The 19,457-nt window shown below is 40.1% G+C and overlaps 1 protein-coding gene across 13 annotated transcripts in view; it reads left to right on the forward strand.

The window, feature by feature from the left end:
* Positions 1 to 19,457, forward strand: part of Lekr1 (leucine, glutamate and lysine rich 1) — a 175,310-nt gene that overhangs the window by 106,468 nt on the left and 49,385 nt on the right. For all 13 annotated transcript variants that reach the window (XM_059265433.1, XM_059265431.1, XM_059265444.1 and 10 more), the window contains 3 exons: positions 6,084 to 6,165; positions 15,934 to 16,011; positions 18,452 to 18,655. In XM_059265433.1, the coding sequence (XP_059121416.1) occupies positions 6,084 to 6,165; positions 15,934 to 16,011; positions 18,452 to 18,655 (364 nt within the window). The remainder of the gene's footprint in view (positions 1 to 6,083; positions 6,166 to 15,933; positions 16,012 to 18,451; positions 18,656 to 19,457) is intronic.

Consider the following 19,457-nt stretch of genomic DNA (forward strand, 5'->3'; position numbering starts at 1 on the left):
CTTGGATTTTCTCCCTTGTAACTTGTAACTGTTGTGGAATATTATTTTAAAGTGTATTGCATTTTTTTTCCTACTGCTTTTGTTAACAATGCAAAGATGTGTTAAATTTGTTTGATTAAATAAAATTAACATGTGAGCAGGAGACTGAGTCAGGAAGTAGCTGACAGGAAGTAGTAGGGAGGAACCACATGTAGCTAGAGTTCTTAAGTGGGTACTAAGCAGAAGGATGGTTGGGTATTTTGGAAGATGCCAGCAAAGGGAGAAGGTTAACTACTTGCCATTCAGCTTCTCTGAGCAAGCAGAATTCTACTTCAGTCTTTGAATTGTGAATTCTTTAGAGGGATAGAGATCTAGATAAAGTTTCCCTTAGTAGCTTTGGAAGACCGGTGCCTAAGGGAACAGAATTCCCTCAGGCTGCAGCCCTTTGGCCAAGCCGCTGCTGATAGGAGCGGAGTTACAATCTCCGATTAAGACAGCCTTTGCTTAAGGGGCAGCCACTGTAAATAATAATAATAATAATAATAATAATAATAATAATAATAATAACAGTTAACAACAATTTAGCATTCTTTCTTTGTTCTGTATGTTTAATGTTTTATTATGTGCTGAGTGGGGCTTTCTTTTCTGGTCTAGTCTGTTTGGTGTTCTCCATGATTCCTGAATTTTGATAGGCGTCTTATTCTTTAGGTTATGGAAATTTTCTTCTATGGTTTTGTTGAAAATATTTTATCTAGGGGCTGGAGAGATGGTTCAGATCTTAAGAGCACTGGCTACTCTTCTGAAGGTCCTGAGTTCAATTCTCAGCAACTACATGGTGGCTCACAACCATCTATAATGGGATCTGGTGCCCTCTTCTGGCCTGCAAGCAAACACTCTAGCAGGATACTATGTGCATAGTAAATAAATAAATAAATCTTAAAAAAAGACAAAAAAAAAAAAAAAAGGAAAAAAAATATTTTGTCTGTCTTTGACCCAGATTTCTTCTCCTTTTTCTGTTCCTATTCATAGATTTGGTCTTTTCATGTTGTCCCAGATTTCCTGGATGTTTTGTGCCAGAAGTTTTTAGATTTAACATTTTCTTTGATGGAGGTAGCCATCTTTTTATTCTATTGTGTTTTCAATGCCTGAAATTCTCTCTTCCCTCTCTTATATTTTGCTACTGAGACTTGCCTCTGAGGTTCCTGTTCAAGTTCCTAAATTCTTTATTTCTGGATTTCCCTCACTTTGGGTTTTCTCCATTGATTCTATTTCCCTTTTAGGGTCTTGAACTGTTTTATTCATTTCCTCTCTATTTTAAGTGCTTTTTATTGTGCTTCAGCTATGTGGCTATACTCAGGACCTATCATGGTAAAGCTGCTGGACTCTAGTAGAGACATACTGTCCTGGCTGTTTATTGATTGTGTTTTTATACTTTCCTGCAGACATCTGAGTTTGGGAAGTTTGTAATTCTAGTTGCTAATTACTGGTCTTGTCTTTGTTGGGTGAGTCCCTTGGTTTCTGTTGGCCTTCCTGGTTCTTAGGGGAGAGTGATGGCTGTGTGTTGCCTGGTAGGAAATTCTTCTGGGATCCTGATAGGGATGGCCACAGGGGATTCCAGGTCAAATTTGTTCCTAGGTATTGGGAGCTGACACTTGGGAATAGGGATGGGGTCGGAGGGGGGTTTAAGGGGTCCACGGGAGAAATAAAAGCTGGGTGTTCCACCAAGATGTACTTAGTCCCCTGGGAATGGGGGCAGAGAGTGAGGAAGAGACCTTAGCAAGTGATCTGCTCCAGAGCTGGGGATGAGACTGGGGGACTGGATATGGAGGAATAGAGGAAGAGGGAAGGCTTGGAGCCCTCCTACCTGATCCACTGCCTACTTGTGTCTCAGTCATGCTTGGTGGGTGGGCTTCCCAGCTAAAGCCTACTGGAGTTGGTGGCTTTGGTAACAGGAAGGCTGGAAGAGCCCTGTGCAGGGTGCCTGGAACCATAGGGCCTGGAAGAGGCAGGGTTTGAAGCCAGGTATGTGGCTTTAGAACTTGTGCCCAGCACCTCTGAACTGTTAAGTGTTAATTGTGTTAGAAGGTTCAAAGGTGGTTTGGGATTCCTTATCTCTAACATTAAAGAAAGGACAGCCATTGGGGTATTTTATGTTGAAATTTGTTTATTGTGTTGAGACAAGTAATTTCTGCTGCTCAGAATCACCAGTGAGGTCATCTTAACCCTTTGGCATTGCAACTGTCAAGTCAAACTAGAAATCTTAACTATTTTACCCTGTGTCTCTGCATGTCCTTATGCCTGCTGTTCTTCTGCCTTGCTACATGAACCTTGGGTTATAGATTTTCCTCCCAGTAGGACTTTGGATAAAAATTTAAGATTGTGTGTTTTCCTTATTAGGAGTTTTTTTAGTTGAAACTTCTTCTTTCTACCCTTTGAGGTATATTTATTGTTTTCTCTGATATTGTCTTATGCCTATTATTATGCCTTCCAAGTGACTATTAAAGCTTTCTATCTTCCTATAAAATAGTTAACCGTGAATACCTTTTGTGTGTGCAGTTTCTCAAAGCCTTTCAGAATCACAGGATTCTTTCAAATACTAATTACTGCAAATCTGCTGTCTGTGTAATGCTATCCGGCCAGCAGCTGCTTCGTATGAAGAGAGACTAAGAGCTCTTTTTGGTTTTGTTCATTTAAAATCATTTGCTTCGTATTTAATATCTGCAGAGAACGCAGTCACATCCCAGTAGAATGTGCTGTTGTGAATTTTGGATTGTTTCCATGGGTTCCGCCTTACATCTGCATGGTGTTTAAAGCCAATGCTTCCTTTCTCTTCACAGTCATTCAGGGCCTCTTGCCTCATAATCCAATGTCATGCTGAATGACAGAAAATTGAAGTTGAATTTATTTGACTATAGAGAAGGACTGCACAGAACAATACACTTATTTAAGAACTCCTTGCCTCAGAAACTGAAGGAGCTGTTTTGCGCAGGTGGCTTAGACTCTCTGCTGCTTATCCTGACTATGTTCCTTTATTTATTAAAGACAGGAACTGGGCATTCTGCTTCTGAAAACAAAGGGCCCTGCTATCTACCAGAACCTTTAATAAGCCTGTGTGATGCTTACACATCATTCAGAACCAAAGAGACACATCCTATGTTTTTGTTTTTTAAAATATTCCTTAGGACTTCCTGATTACAAAAAAATACTACCAAAAAATGAAAAGCAGCCATGAAAATATATAAATCGACTCCCAATAACACACCAGGGGGCTTTTTACATTGTGAGTTATTTGTAATGAATTGAGTTTCCTCCGCTCTAGGTGATATCTTTTCTCCTTAAATAAAATACTTTCGTGGTTGGCACTGCTTATGGTTTTGTTTCTGTTTACTTGGTGCGACAACCTTCATGGTTCTTGTTTTACAAGGTGAAACATTTATTTACTTTACCAATATTCAGAGCTGTTTTAAGACATGTGGCAAACAGTCATGGGGACAGTGTTTCCTCTGCTGGTTCTGCACTGTGACCCAAAGGCTCACTCACCTATGTTTGTCCTGAAAGTGAGAAGAGAAGAGAAAAGCATGGTAAAGAGCCACAGAAGTTCACAGTTCTGTCATTACCCATGCATAGGGTCCTTGGCATGCTTTGTCTCAGTGGAAACCTGGTCAGTTCTGGAACTCTGGCACATCTGTATATTCAAGTGTGAGCCTTAGAATACTTTTTAATGTTACCAGAGTGAGCTTGAATTAGTGGCTCTTTTCAGCATCTACTATTCTACTAACTCTCAGGTAATTGAGAATTAATTACATAAAATTTACATACAAAGTTACAGTTCTTTGGGGATTTATTTTAAAGCTAATCAGTTTTAACTATAGCCACACTTAGAAATAATACAAAATTTATCCCATGGGCTCAGATCCATGCTTAATCTAGTTTATGATTCTATCCTGACAGAAGTACAAGGAGCATTCAACAAGAAAACAAACTTGTCCTCAATGTTGTCAGCTCCATAAAATTAGTCACAAGGACACCATGTCTTTCTAGCTTTCATTAGTAAAACAATATTACTCATTTTGTAAAGTGTATCTCCTTAGAAGTCCAGAGACTACAGCTGGTCTAGACAACACTCACCACACTTCTTTGACAAATATACTGTTCACTTGTGGCTTTTATGTTTCGAGAGTCATTGTGAGCAAGAAAGACTTTAGGCTCAGACAGGACTCAGTGAATCACGTGACAGCTTGTTGAGTCAACTTTAGGAAGCCAATCACTTTCCTCTTTCCACTTGGAAAAACCAAAATACCTGCTTCCTCCTCTGGTAACTGTGCCACAAATGAAATAATGCAGAGAAAGGCTCCATGCTCGGCACTTGGACATAGGATGCCCTCAGTGAACACCAGCTCCTGCCTCTTTATTCTCCAGAGACTGCGTCAAAACCTGCCGGCAGAGTGTCTGACCCACAGGAGCTTAATAACAATGACATGGTACAGACCATTCAAAATAAGGCTTCTGGGCTTTGAAAGATTTTTACCAAAAAGTATATTTCCTATTATTTTCTCTTCCATTAATGGGAAAAAGTGTACCCTGAAAATATCATTAGTAAGTCGGGAATTGAATCTTGTTTTGAGGAGTCTTCCCCTCAGCAGACTTAAACATCTTCAGAAAGTTTAGCAGCTGGCTGATTGATTTCTGATTTCAAGAATAGGACAATGGACCCAGAGGATCTCTCTCTCTCTCTCTCTCTCTCTCTCATTCTTCATTTGGAAAATAAGACAGTTCGAACTTGTCTAGCATTTTGAAGGGATAAAGTTAATGCATGTGAGGAGACGTTGGTCAAAGCAAACAGACATTTCATTTAAATAGGTGGTGAACTTAAAGGACTGTTGTGCAGCATGGTCATTATTAGTTAATAACATCATCAAATAATTTTAAGAGTAAATTTGAAGTGTTCACACCTCAAAAAAATAAGAATTGGTGTAGTACATGGGTTAATAATAAGCTTGACTTATTCATTCCATACTGTATCCATGTTTCAAAATATGATGTACATGATAGACACAAAATTTTATATGTTCATTAAAATAATTAAAAATAATGTATTTGAAAACACTGAGATAAACAAAGGTTTTAATATAAATGCCTGGTAAATCTTTATGAGAACATTTGTTTAGAATGAATTTGCTTCTGATTTGAGAAACTAGCCCATTGTTTAAAAAAAAGAGAGATAAAAAAGCATGTTGAAGATTTAACAGAAGTTTGGTGATGTGCTTTTTATGGTGCTGCATAAAAAATTTCAAGTTTACTATTAAAAATAGGTTAAAAGTAGGATATTAAAACACTTGAGGTGGCTAGAACATTAAAAACTTTACAATTCCCTTGTTTTGAATGTCTCTTTTCTGTATAAACTATTAAGTCTATTTTGTGTAGTCTCCTTTCATACCTTAAATTATTTCCAGAGTGTTAAATACCCACAGGCTGTCAGTGGAGTGGGGTTCAGACCACACTTTCATAGTCGCCTAGTGCCAGGACTCTGGTAAGACAAAACTCTATACACATTACACATGGCTTCTTGAGTAACTCTTTTCAAATACTTCCTTAATTTCCTAGATGAAGACTGCGTGGAAGTCAATTTCCCAAAGTATTCTCTTGTCTTTTAAAGTTATTAAAATGCCTTTTAGATACTACTCAAGAGTTAACAAACTCACAAACATGCGCCTGGCATATGATTTGTCTATTTCATTTCTACCCAGAAGACTCAGTTGGTTTGGGAACAGAAAAGGGAGCTCAGACAGCCAAACATTTTAAGAAGTAAGCCAAATGATCAGAAATGTCTGGAGTATGCCAGCCACACGAATTTCCTTTGAAAACACTAGAAAGGTTAGCTTGTTAGGTGTCTATAAATTAGCATGATGGTAAGGAGAGAAAGGGCCAAGACATATGAGGTATGTGGAGTGTTGTGTGGACCACGAGCATGTTGCTTAGAACCATACAGGCAATGTTCTTTGTGTTGTTCTTTGGAAACTAAAGGGAAACTTCAGAAGAGCTTGATTTAGTTTGTGAAAACACCTCGACCCTGGTATACTAATGAGCATGCTGTGTCGTTTCAGACCTACAGTGTCAAGTAGATGCCCTTGGGTTGAGACTTCAGAAGACAGTGATGGAGCTGGACAGCTGTAAAGAGACGCTCATGTAAGGTGCAATATTAAACAGCTCTAAGAGGGACTTGCCCATTGATGTGTCCCAAAACAAAGACTTTGGAAAGACCCAGTGTGTCGTCTTTGGGCAATGGTTGTGTAGGTGATGGTCTGCTGTGGCTTCTCTTGGCTCTCTTGTGGCCTACATTAAATATTGAAGGACCTGTCACCATTTTATGTCAGTAAAGTATTTTTGTCTCCCCGTATAGAACTTATGAGTTGTTTCTCAGCCTCTTGGCTATAGTCAAGTATAGAAGTTACCTAGCATATCAGTGATTTCTCTAGATGTTCAGATGAAGTAATTATCTCATTTTTCCCTTGTATTCATTTCTTTACTGTCTACAATATTTAAATTTTCTGAATTGTTATTTCTTAAAATATCTAATTTTAAATTCAAAACAGAGTGCTTTTGAAATGTTGACTATGTTTTATGAAAATGAGGAAGAATCATTGGAAAGCAAATGATAAGAAAATGACCTTATAACATGTTCAGAGGTGGGAAAATGCTCAGTGGATCAGGCACTTACTGTGTGAAATCCTGTGTTTTGGATACCCAGAGCCCACTTAAAGCGAGGCATGTAGCACCTGTCTATGACCTCAGTGTTTCTGTGATAAGATGGGAGCCAGAGGCAGGAGAACCTCTGGAAGCAACGCCAGCCTGGTGTTAGCAAAGGCCAGAACAGAGACCCTATCTCAAACATGTGCCCCATGACACATACATGACACACATATGCCTCTACACACACAGAGACCCTATCTCAAACATGACGGAAGATAAGGACCTGTACATGAGCCCCACGACACATACATGACACACACATGCCTCTACACATACAGAGGTTTGCATCATACACAGAGAGGGGGAAGAGGAAGAAAGAGGGGTAGAGAGAGGAAGAGAGAGAGGGGAAGAGAGAGGAGGAGAGAGAGAGGAAGAAAGAGAGATGCGTCATACACATATAAAAAGTACCCAGAACAGTATTTGTTTTAAAAATTAATTTATTACAGGAATTTCAAAGACCACTTTATACATAAACATGTTATATCTATAATTATAATGCTAAAATAAAATGCATATGATCTTTGAAAATAAAGTACACCATTCTATTTCTTGATGTATAATCTGGGAGCTCTGGTTTCAGTTCCTGTTCAGTTCACAAGGCTCAGCCTCATAAATATAAATATTTAGGATGCTTAGCGACCAAATGTTTGTGTTGACCATGGCTGTTCCTAAGAACAATGTGTTTAATCAAATACTGAACGACATAAAAAAGAACAAAGTCCAGAAATGTCCAATCAAATTAGTGGCTAGTTAGATTATTTGTAGCAAGGGTTTTGTTTTAGAAAAACAAGAAGTTAATAGAACAGTAAGCCCAGAGGTGTGGCTGCCTGTGTAGGATGCTGGGGTGAAGGGATGAGAAGACAGAGTTCTTGATGCTCTTCTTCCCCAGGCATGAAAGTAAGTTCTGGGAGATAAGAAACATGAAAAAGAGACAAGATGGCAATTGCAAAACTAAAAAAAAAAATTCTTGTTCACTCTGTCTGTATCAGAAGAGCTGTGTCCTTATGGAAGTCTTGTGGAGAAAGCAACCTCATCAGACCACAGCTATTGTGTGACATATGCTCCTTTTGTTATTATCATTATTATTGTTGTTGTTACTATGTGTCGTGTGTGTGTGTGTGTGTCTGTGTGTGTCTGTGCGCGCGTGCGTGCGCATGCCATGGCACATGCATAGAAAGAAGTCAGAGAACAGCTTATGCGAGTCGGTCACTTCCCTCCTTTCGTCATGTATGTGCCAGGGATTGAACTCAGGTCCTCAGGCTTAGAGACCTGTGCCTTTACCTCGGAGCCATCTCATTGGCCTGGCATTCATTTCTTGGAGCTCAAGAAGTGGTGGGGGAGGGGGACTAGAGAGATACTGCACTTTCAAGAGAACCACAGTTTGGCTCCTAGTATTCCTATCAGGCAGATCAGAACATCCTGTAACTCTAGATCCAGGGGATCCAACTCCTCTGGACTCTATGGGTACCTGTACTCATCTGCACAGACACACACACACACACACACACACACACACACACACACACACACACACTTTAAAATAGAATCTTAAAAAATTAAGTTTAGAAGTGAAGAGGTCACAGGCCAGGAATAGCACCTGGCCAAGCTGAGAATTTGTGATCATGCCAGAATTTAGCTTATAGGTAGATTCTTGGAAAAGTAAGAGAGATGCCAAATGGAAGAAAAATAATAAAGCTTATTGGTTGCTACACAAACTGAGATTTTTTTCCAGAGTAATTTTGCACAGAATCCTTTGCCTATACCAGGAGCCATTCCATTTAACATTAACACAAGCCCTCTGCTATTTTGTTAATTGTATTTTTATCATCTCTGTAACCTGATACTGAGAAATGACAGGAGTCATGGCAGAGCAGAGCTGAGGAGGAAACATGCTACCTCATGACCATCCGTCACACTGATTGATGGCTTAGAAGTGCCGTATGATTGCAGAAATGCTGTGCTTCTCGACCAGCTTACACAAGTGCTGCTTCCCACCACAGGAGACCGGCTTCGGGGAAGATCGGAGCAAGTACCCACGTTTAGAAAATGTGGGTTATAAACGAGCCACTTAAAACGGTCCCTAGTGTTAGAGGCCTTGCTCTGCGCATGTCTGAACCTCTTCTGTCTGTGCCCCACCTGCTTTCTGTTTCCTCCCTGCAGTAAATGGGGTGGGGGTGGGGAGCACTGGGATCAAAGCCCAGCAGGCCTCGCTGTGCTCAGAGGTCAGAAGGTCCCTACAGACATTATTTTTTAAAAGGTTAGAACTGAATTTGTGTTTTGACCAATGAAAAATTTGAAGTCGAAATAATTTACTCAAAAATCTGATGTGCAGGGGGCAGGAGAATTGGCTCAGCAGTTAAGAGCAGTTATTGCTCTTGCAAAAGACCAGGGTTCAGGTCTCATGCCCTACATGGTGCCTCACAGCCATCTCTAATTTCAGTTCCAGGGGATCTAGTGCCCTCTCCTGACCTCTGAAGGACACTAGACACAAGTCACATACATACGCACACACATACATACATACATACATACATACATAATACTCCTACACATAAAATAAAATAAATGAGTCTAATTTTTTACAAAATCTGATTAATAAATTAGAGATTTTCTATACATACTCAAACCTCTTTGGGCTTTTTGAAATTAGAAAATGGTATAGGAGCTTTGTTTAAAATTTTAATCCTGACTTGTTGGTGCTAGGAATAGGAGTAACCTTTATTTATTCAATTTAATGTAATTCTTTTGTTGTTTAAGTTGTTTTAGGGCTGAGGGTATAGTTAAATAGTAGAGAACCTGCCTTACATGTAGGAGGCCTTGAGCTTGATTCCTAGCACTATAAATTAAGTAAAACAAAAATAAAGAATAAACATATGCTTTTAAAAGTAGTTGGATGTAGTTTTTGTTGTTGTTGTTTTATCATGGAAGGAAGGAGCAGTCCATAAATGGATGGAATTGGCTAGCTTTTCGGCTGTTTTGTGTGTTTTTGAGATAGGGTCCCTTGTAGCCCAGGCTAGCCTGGGACATGCCAGGTGGCAAAGAATGACCTTGACCTTCTGATCATGCAGCTTCCATCTCCTAAGTGCCAAGTACTGGGATTACAGGCATGCTCAGTTTTATGCGGTGGTGGGGATAGAACCAGAGCTTCATGCATGTTAGGCCAGTGCTCTACCAGCTGAGCCATATCCCCAGCATTGTCATGGGTTATAATTAACAATTGATTTTTATTTTTATCAGTTAGGAGGCTTTGGCTACTGTCACTGAAGTGAATTAATGACTGATTTGGTTGATCCAGAGGCTCAGCAATATTATCAAGGATTTTGATACTCCCGTGTGTTAGTTAGGGTTTTATTGCTGTGAAGAGATACCATGACCACGGCAACTCTTATAAAGGAAAACATCTAATTGGGGCTGACTTACAGTTCAGAGGTTTAGTCCATTATTGTCATAGTAGGAAGCATGACAGAATGCAGGCAAACATGGTGCTGGAGAAGGAGCTGAGAGTTCTACATCTGGATCCACAGGCAGCAGGAAGAAAGAGAGAGACATTGGGCCTAGCTTGGGCTTCTGAAACCCCAAAACTCACCCCCCAGTGACACACTTCCTCCAACCAGGCTACACCTCCCAATATTTCCATTCCTGTGAGCCCATGGGGGTCATTTTTATTCAGACCACTACTCCTGTCTCCTTCCTGTTGCCTTCAGCATTGGCTTCAACTAGATTATGGCCCCTTGTGCCTAGAATGTGGCTGCAGCCAATTCTGTGGTAAATAAAAATATCTAGTGGTAAAAGAACCTGTAGGAAATCCCCCAAACAGCCCTCTCCCCTTTTCTGTTTGTCTGGAGCCCATTCCATCCTCCCTGTTAAATGAATTACTGGCAAGAGGAACTGGACTGCCAAAATGAGCCTTGACCTAGCAGTGTCTGTCTTGATGGGTGAGATTCTGAGACAAGGAAGAAAGCTGCAATGGATGTCACAAGGAAAGCAGCAGCGTGTGCTCTGAAAGTCGGTTATAAAACTTTCTAGAAATTCTGTCTTTGTCATACTATCTACATAATTAAGGAAGGACCATACCAAAATAATAAAAGCTAAGAAGGCTGTGAAGTGCAGTTTTATAGCTAGCCCTGGTGGTGCAGGCCTATAATTCTAGCTGCTCAAGAGACGAAGGCAGGATGATCACAAGTTAGAGAGCCAGGAACAAACATCTTTTCACTGCAGGTGAGGAACGTACTATCAATCAAAGAAAGGATACCATCAATCTCAAATTGGTGAAATGAACTTCTTGGGGTTACTTTTAGGAGCAGAAAGGACTCAAAGACAGCTGCATCACCAAAAATCTACCTCAGCACGGGTGACAGCTCACAGAAACTGGAAACCTAGAGTACAGTGCACAGCTTGCAGGCAGCTCAGTAGGTTGGAGAGTGTCTTTTCCAGATGCTTAGTTATCTGAGCTTCTTTTAGGTAGCTTAGTTGGTCTCTGCCTCTTCCAAGAGCTTAGCTGATGTACTAGTCAGGGTTCTCTAGAGTAACAGAACTTACAGAATTAATCTCTTTCTCTTTCTCTCTCATATATATATATATATATATATATATATATATATATATATAGAGAGAGAGAGAGAGAGAGAGAGAGAGAGAGAGAGAGAGGGGGGGGGGATTTATTAGAATGACTTACAGGCTGTGGTCCAGCTAATCCAGCATTGGCTGGCAGTGAACAAAATGTTCAAGAACCCAGTAGCTGCTCAATACAATGAGGTTGGATGTCTCAGCTAGTCTCCAGTATATGCTGGCATCCAGAAGAAGTAGGCTCTCATGCCAAGGAAGGGATAGAATTGCTCACAAAGAAAAAAGGCTTCCTTCTTCCATGTTTTATATAGCTTCCAGCAGAAGATGTAACCCAGATTAAAGGTATGTCTTCCCACCTCAAGATCTGGATTAAAGGCTTGTGTCTTCCTACCTAAAAAAAGATCTCGATTAGAAGCAAATCTCCTTACTTCAGATTAAGCAAAATTCCCTCACAGGTGTGCCCTCTGTTTTTGGATTTTAGTTAATTCCAGATGTAGTCCAGTTAACAACCAAGAATAACCATCATAGCTGTTTTGCCTCTTTCAGGTAGCTCAGCATGTCTGAGAATTTCTTTCTATCATTATGGTTTATATACACTTGGGCAGGGAAGGTGCTGGTGAATCTGGTCAGTTTTAGGGACTTCCTGAATCTTTTAAGTTGTTTACTTCCAAAGCTTAACTAGTTTTCCTGCATGGTGGAATGTTTCACTTCCCTTTAGAACATCCTGTATCTTAAGGAACTTCTCTTCAAGATCGAATGTTTTATCTGGAAGGAAATTGCTATACAACAGTGGGCTACAGAGTGAGTTTAAGACTAGCCTGAACAACTTAACAACACTGTGTATCAAAATGAAAAATACAAAAAGGGCTGAGGATAATGCACAGTGGTAAAAAAAACTTGCCTGTCATGCATAAGATCCTAGGTATCATTTTTAAAATATGCATATGAGGATATGAAATATATTTGTATTATCTTCAAATAAATATCAACTGTATGCACATATATCAGGATACATATGTACATATATATGTATATATGATATATACAGTATGTATATATTTATCAACATAAAGACAAGTAAATAAGACTACAAGAATGACTGCCATGAATGAGAATTATTCAGGAACTTCTGAAAGCTGACACATAGGACAACAAAAGAACTGACTCTATGAAGGCATGAACAAGAGGAAAGCCAGTTGTATATACTGGCAATGGTAGACATGCAATAGGCAGGATCTTTCTTAGCACCCATTAGGAAGTCAAGGCCATGAGACCTAGTGAATCCTGAGGAGTTTGTGAAAACTCCCCTAGACACCCCCATTTGACGGGATTCATCTTGGCATATAATTTGGGGTAATCACATACCCTGCATTTTCTGATGTAGGTTATATGAGGAGGAACAATTAAGCCAGATAACCCATCATCAAAAGCCTCCAGTCAGCCAAGATAGCGTTGCATGTAGAGACCAGAATCTGAGAGCCACAGCCAAGACAAAACTCACACCCGCAGCAGATAGCAAACTGCCCCTTCACCTCACCCCCAAAAGTAAACAGAGAATTGTAAGGCTAAGTATGAACACAACAGAAACTAAGTGTATGGCAAAAACTCTTCTAAGCCCCGTCCCGCCCCTCAAAGTGACTAAGAGTTCAGGAAGTAAACCTTTAACACCTTAAGAAACTCAAATTAGCAGACAGAAGACATCAAAGTTATAATTGATATCCACTAAGTATATTCAGAATTATATCTATCAAAGAAAAAAAATAATTATTATGAAAAACAAACTATTAGGAATTGAGAAATTAAACATGAGACCATAAAAATTATCCTTTTCATGTTAAATATGAATGCACACACTTGACATTGGTTTAAATGAACTGAATAAATAATTAGAATTATTTACAGTTCTCTGCCAAGAATCCATAGGAGTAAGAATGAGGTTTGTGCAGAATCTTACTTCACTCAGTATGCTTATATATTTCCTGAAGATTGTGTTATTTTCATGAATTTAGCAACAGGAACAAATTCATTTAAAATATCTTGGAATTTGTCAATTAGTAACTAATACAGTAGTTGCCCAACACTTATCCACAAGGGCGCTGTGCTTCAAGACTCAGTGCCTAGTGAGGTGTAGTGACAATATTCCTTTAATCACAACACTTGGGAGGTAGAGGTGTGTGGATCCCTGTGAGCTCCAAGCCAATCTGGTCAACATAGTGAGCTCCAGGACAGCCAGAGATTGCAAGACCCTGTCCCAAAAAACAAAACAAAAAGGCTCAGTCCTAAGCCACCATAGTTAGTATTAAGCCCTACACACATGGACATGTGCACATACCACACACACAGTTTTCCCTGTACCTTCTTCCTTCCTTTTATATTGCAGTTATAAAACACCACAACCAAGGCAACGTATGAAAGATGGCATTTAATTGAGCTTACATTTTCATGGTGGTAGAACAAAGGCATGGCAGCAGGGACAGCTGAGAGCTCACAGCTTGATCCAGAAACAAGAAGCAGAGGAAGGGCACACTGGCAAGGCACTGGACTTTTGAAACCTCCAAGTCCACCCCCCAGTGACACACCTCCTCTACCGAGACTATACCTCCTAATTCCTCCTAAACAATTCCACCAACTAGGGACCAAGTATTCAGACATCTAAGCCTATGGGTGCCATTTTCATTCAAACCACCACACCTGTGTACCACTGAAAAGTTTAATTTATGTATTAGACACAAGATAAGATAAATAACTAAAAACAGAGTTATAGTGTAATGAAAGTTATAGGAATGAGCTTTCTCATGTCCTGTTGTACTGTGTTCACTATCTTATGAGATACAAGGCCTACTTGATGAAGTGTGGTGACACTGTGATTTGGTCCTAGGCTGCCATGTAAAGATTACTTACAAGCAGACACTGGGATAAACACAGTAGTGGATCTGACACCTGAGCAGGACTAAGAGAGCTGAAGATGGGTAGAATCAATAATGTGAGCACACAGGAGAAAGAGATGATTGCCCTTGGTGGGATGGGGTAGGACAATAGATTTCATAACAGTAGTAAGGATTCTGTACAACTTAAAACTTACTAATTATCTCTGGAACATTCAGTTTATTATTTTTTTACTGTAGTAGGGCAACAGAAACTTCAGAAAGCAAAGCCACAGACATGGAGAGGGGACCACTGTATGTCTAAAATGGTTACACGTAATACATTTTCTAATTTATGGACCCTTGTAACATGATTATACTTTATTAGCAGCTTTCACTCCTCATTTAACAGTCTGTGCCACAGTAAACTTCTGACCATCTCCATTACTAATTTGTGAATCTCTAGCTTGCCCTCCTAACATAGCTGGACACTCTGTTGTTGGAATGTCTGCTCTTATTAACATATAACTGTTTGTGCTCTGATTTTCCCAGTACCGTTGTGATGACTTGTGTTCATTTTTTAATCTGGCATGCAGGATGTGACCTGGTAGCATCATGCTGTCACTATGTACATCTGCTTGTTACATAATCTGATCTCAAATAGTGTCCTAATTTGCTTTCTATTGCCATGATAAACACTATGACCAAAATTGACTTGTAAAGGAAAGGGTTTGTTTGAGTTTATTGTTTACAGTCCATTATAAAGAGAAGTCAGGGCAAGAACTCATGACAGGAACCTAGAGGTAGGAACTGACACAGAGTCCATGGGGGAATGCTGCTAATTGGCCTGCTCCCCTGACTTGCTCAGCCTGCTTTTTTATAGAGCTCAGGACTACCTGCTACGGGGTGGCACCACCCAGAGTGGGTAGGGCCTTCTCACATTAACCATTCATCAAGAAATGCCACAGATCAGTCTGATGGAAGCATTTTCTCAGCTGAAGTTGCCTCTTCCCAGATGACCCTACTTGTGTCAAGTCAATAAAAAACTAGGTGGTGTCACTGCACAGACAAGTCACTTGGTTGGTCTTACACCACAGGTTGTCTCTAGGGCAGCAGTTCCATCTCATTTCAGTTATTTTATCTTCACCTGGCCTGTGTGGAATCTGCCCTGTGCACTTGAAGATTGGAGACCAGTGGAGTTTATTTGGAGACTCCCTCTCCTAAGCTATCCCCAGGTTTAACCCCTCACTTCCCTGTAGCTGGAAGTTTTCCTGTGTCCTGCCGGTCCTGCAGCCACTCAGACCCAAGTAAACCTACAGAGGCTTATATCAATTATGAATTGCATGGCCATGGCCTATGGCTCAATTTTCTTGCAGCTAGCTCTTATAACTAAACTCAGACCATTTCTATTAATCTATATGCCACCACGTGTTCTGTGGCTTTACCTGTGTGTCATTACATGCTGCTCCCTGGACGGCGGGATGACTTCAATCATATAAGTGTCACTCCATCCCGAGTCATTTTTTTTTCTCTAGATTCCCCTCACTTTTGATCAATTTGTAATATTGATAAGATCTGGTTTGTTCTGTTGTGGGGCTTGTTTGATAATGTTCAAAGTGTTTTCTTCTTGGTTAAATACAGTCTATCTGATAGGTGGTAATTTGGGTATTTAAGTGTATTTTTAAGTAATAATAATATGAAGACTTTAAAACATAGAAAAACATGTTATTTTGAAATAATGCATTTTAACTATTTCAAAATACTTTTGTCTTAGGAAAAAATCTAATGATGCTGATAACTGTCAAAGAGAACTTAGGAAACTGAAGTTTGAGTCTGTTATTTCTGAGTCAAGGTATATACTGCAAATTTTTCATAAGCATTTTAATAACTGAATTTAAACCATATTTCTAAAATCATGTTATTGAGACTGTACATGCCTGTTGTTTTCTTGCTTATATATGTAATACCTAATTTGGACCTCCTGATAGCTCTGTATCTCTGTGTTGTCCATGGTTCCTGTGTCTGCCGACATTGATGTCACTACTTTTTTCTTTGCTGTGACAAAAACAACTTAAGGGACAAGGAATCCGTTTTGGTTCACGGTTTAGGAAGGAACAGTATCAGTCCACATGGCAGTGGGAACATGAGGTGGACGTCATCAGGAAACAGAGATAAATGCAGCCTTTAGCTTACTTTTTCGTCTTCTTTCAGTTCAAACCCCAGCCTATGAGATAGTGTCGCCCACATTCAGGGTAGTTCTTCTTCCTCTGTTAAACCTTTCTCAGAACAGCCTTATAGACACCACCAAAAAAGGATTTCTGTGATGATTCTAAGTCCTGCCAAGTTGACAGGGAGACTAACAGTCACAGCCCCACTCCTTGTCAACTTGACTTCCAAACATTACATCATAACATTCCACGTGGCCCCTGAAGTCTCATTTTCATCTCAGGGTGCAGACCTGCCTTTAAAAAATCCCAACATGGCTCCAAAGTCCAATGTCTATTTGAGACCTAAGGCAGTCTCTTTAAGTGAGCTACTATAAAATAAGAAACCACCAAGTTAAAAACTTCTAATATATAACACCCAGAGTAAGCATTCCCATCCCAAGGGGAGGAATGGTATTGTAGCAAGGTAAGATCTGCCCAAAGCAAGTCAAACCCATCAACACAGACAGCAAATTGTGACAGAATTATCTGGGCTCCGATGGCCTTCCACATCACTGTCCCCCCAAGCATGCCTCCTGCAGTGCATGTAGCCTTTCTCTTGGGCTTTCTGGCCACACCTGTAGCTTTCCTCATCAGACACCCCATGATCCTGGCCTCTACGATACCCTGTGCTCTCCACTGCAGTTTCGGATTTATCTTCACAGCTCTACCCGTAGCCTCTCAGGGTTCCTTGTGGGGAACCAAACCTTCCCACAATTACCTAGCCTCAGCAGCTCTCTGGATTATTTGGGGAAAGCCTCCATGACTCCCTGGGAACCCTGTGTTTTACATGCCTAGAAAACCAGCACCAGGTAGATGGCACTGCCTAGTTCTGCTACCAACCTCTTCCTATCATAACACTCCTGAATCTGAGAAAGTGCTTTCCAAAGCTGTTGTTTTCAAACAGGGAATCCCCTCAGGAGCCTTCTCAGCTCCGCTTCTCTTTTAAGTAAATATGCATTTTCACAAGTCAAAGCTTTTGATGGGGGGGGGGGAGGTGCGCCTTTCCCATTTTCCCACTGGTACAGTTTGCGGCTCCTTTGAGTTGTCTGAATCTCTGGTTACAGATGGTTACAACTGTTTTGTCTGCACTTGCCTGTCAGCAATTTTCAACTGACAGTTTCTTCCCCAAACTGCGTGTTTTTCATGTCATTCTGCCCATGTGTCACTGCTGTCATTGTTGACCTGACCTGAATGAGAACAGTGAGCAGTGATCATGACACAGCCTGAGTGTTATCCCAGCCTCATGTTTTCTCCACCAAACAAATTAGTCTTTTGGTTTTGAATTCAGTCTCACTCAAGTTCCCAGGACATGGGGGTGGGGAAGCCGTGTTCTCTTCCAGAAAATGACATGAATGGCCTCTAGCTCTAAGCTCCTAAGAGATTCCTTTGTGATGCATGTGGGATCTCTCGATGCAGGGTTCCACTCCCTGAATTTCTTGCTCTGTCATTCTGATCTTCCAGTTTTCTACTTGAATGTCCCTTACACTCTGCTTACAGCATTCACAGGCTTTTCTTGCTCTAACTTCCAAACTCTTCCACATTCTTCCCACAAACCAGTTCCCAAGGCCTAAGAACCACATGGTCTATTTATTTCCCTCCTTGGCACCAATTTTCTGTTACTTTTCTTATCGTTGTGAACACAGTACCTTAAAAAAGGCAACTTAAGGATGCAGCGGTTTGCGTTGGCTCACTTTTGAGATGAATACAGCCCAAGGTACAGAATCACGAGGCAACTAGTTACATCATCCAGTCAGGAAGTAAAGAGCGGTGAAATACCAGAATCCTGATTCCTCTTTCTTTTGTCTGGACCTCAGGCCATGGAAAGGTTTTGCCTGCATTCAAAGAGTCTTCCCTCCTTGATAAACCTTTCCAGAAATGCCTTTGTAGACAGACTCAGAATCTGTGGTGGTTCTCAATCCAGCCAGGTTGACAATGAAATTAGTTACCATGTTCTTAACATCTTCGTTTTTAAGTTGTAATTATGTAATTATGATGAAAGTTCTCCAATATATGAAATCATAGCCTAACTGTAAAATCCTTGTATCTAATGTATGCTTGTGATACTTTGTTTCCTGTTCCTTTTAGGCACAATAGGCTACTTAAAGAAAAAGATGACTCTTTAATGACATGTCAACAACTATATAAAACTTTACAGGAAGAGCTGACCACAAAAGAAAGGCAAGAAGAAGACATAAAAAGAAGAATCAACCTTGCAGAAAATGAACGAGAGATGACCAAAGCTCTCCTGCATCAGACACAGGAAGAAATTTTAACACTGAAAAATGAAAGGTACAGTCAAGAATAATTCCTTAAAACTATTTTATCCTTAAATAAGTATCCAATATATATTTGAAACATCAGTGTGGATATTATCATAACATTAAAGTCAGGACTAAAGACACATTTCACATGTAAGTTCATCGGAACTTAAGTCCATTCCCTCACTATGAAGTGATTAAGCTGGATCTCAGCTTGCCCACATTGCTGTGCAAAGGCTCCCGGTTCGTCGAAGCAGAGATGGCGTCTAGGTTGCTTTGCTGTTGGAATTTTACTTGATGTTTGAGCATTTGTAAATATTTGTAACCTCACTCAAAAACTGGTGAATCCTATTTTTAACATAAAAACGTTGGTGTCCTTTTTACCACTTTCCCTTTCATTGGCTCCTCTTCCGTCTGGTCCTTAACTGTCTGAGGCTCTTCTCAAGGTGGCATCAACGGAACTGAAAGCGTTCTGGCCCAGGCTCCCAAGGTACTGTCGTTCTGATCAGTTATCTTTACATGAGCCTTTTCTAGAATTACATCTCAACTCTGCTTTCTTTCATGTTTTAATTTCCTAGAATGACTTTGCTCATTCTTTCTGAACCCTTTTGTTTTAATTGTATATCTAACAGATAGCATAAAACTTGATTTTTTTCCTTGTTGTTGACTTTTAAATTGGGGCATAGAGATTATTCCTTTTACATGTATTGATCTAATGATTACATCCTAGAATAATACAAGCCTTATAAAAACAGAAATTTTTACTTTTTATTATCGTCTGTGCAAAGGAAGCTGATGATTGACTGGCTACTGATTATTACATAATTTAAAAG

This window comes from Peromyscus eremicus, chromosome 6 (genome assembly GCF_949786415.1).
Source record: "Peromyscus eremicus chromosome 6, PerEre_H2_v1, whole genome shotgun sequence".
NCBI lineage: Eukaryota > Metazoa > Chordata > Mammalia > Rodentia > Cricetidae > Peromyscus > Peromyscus eremicus.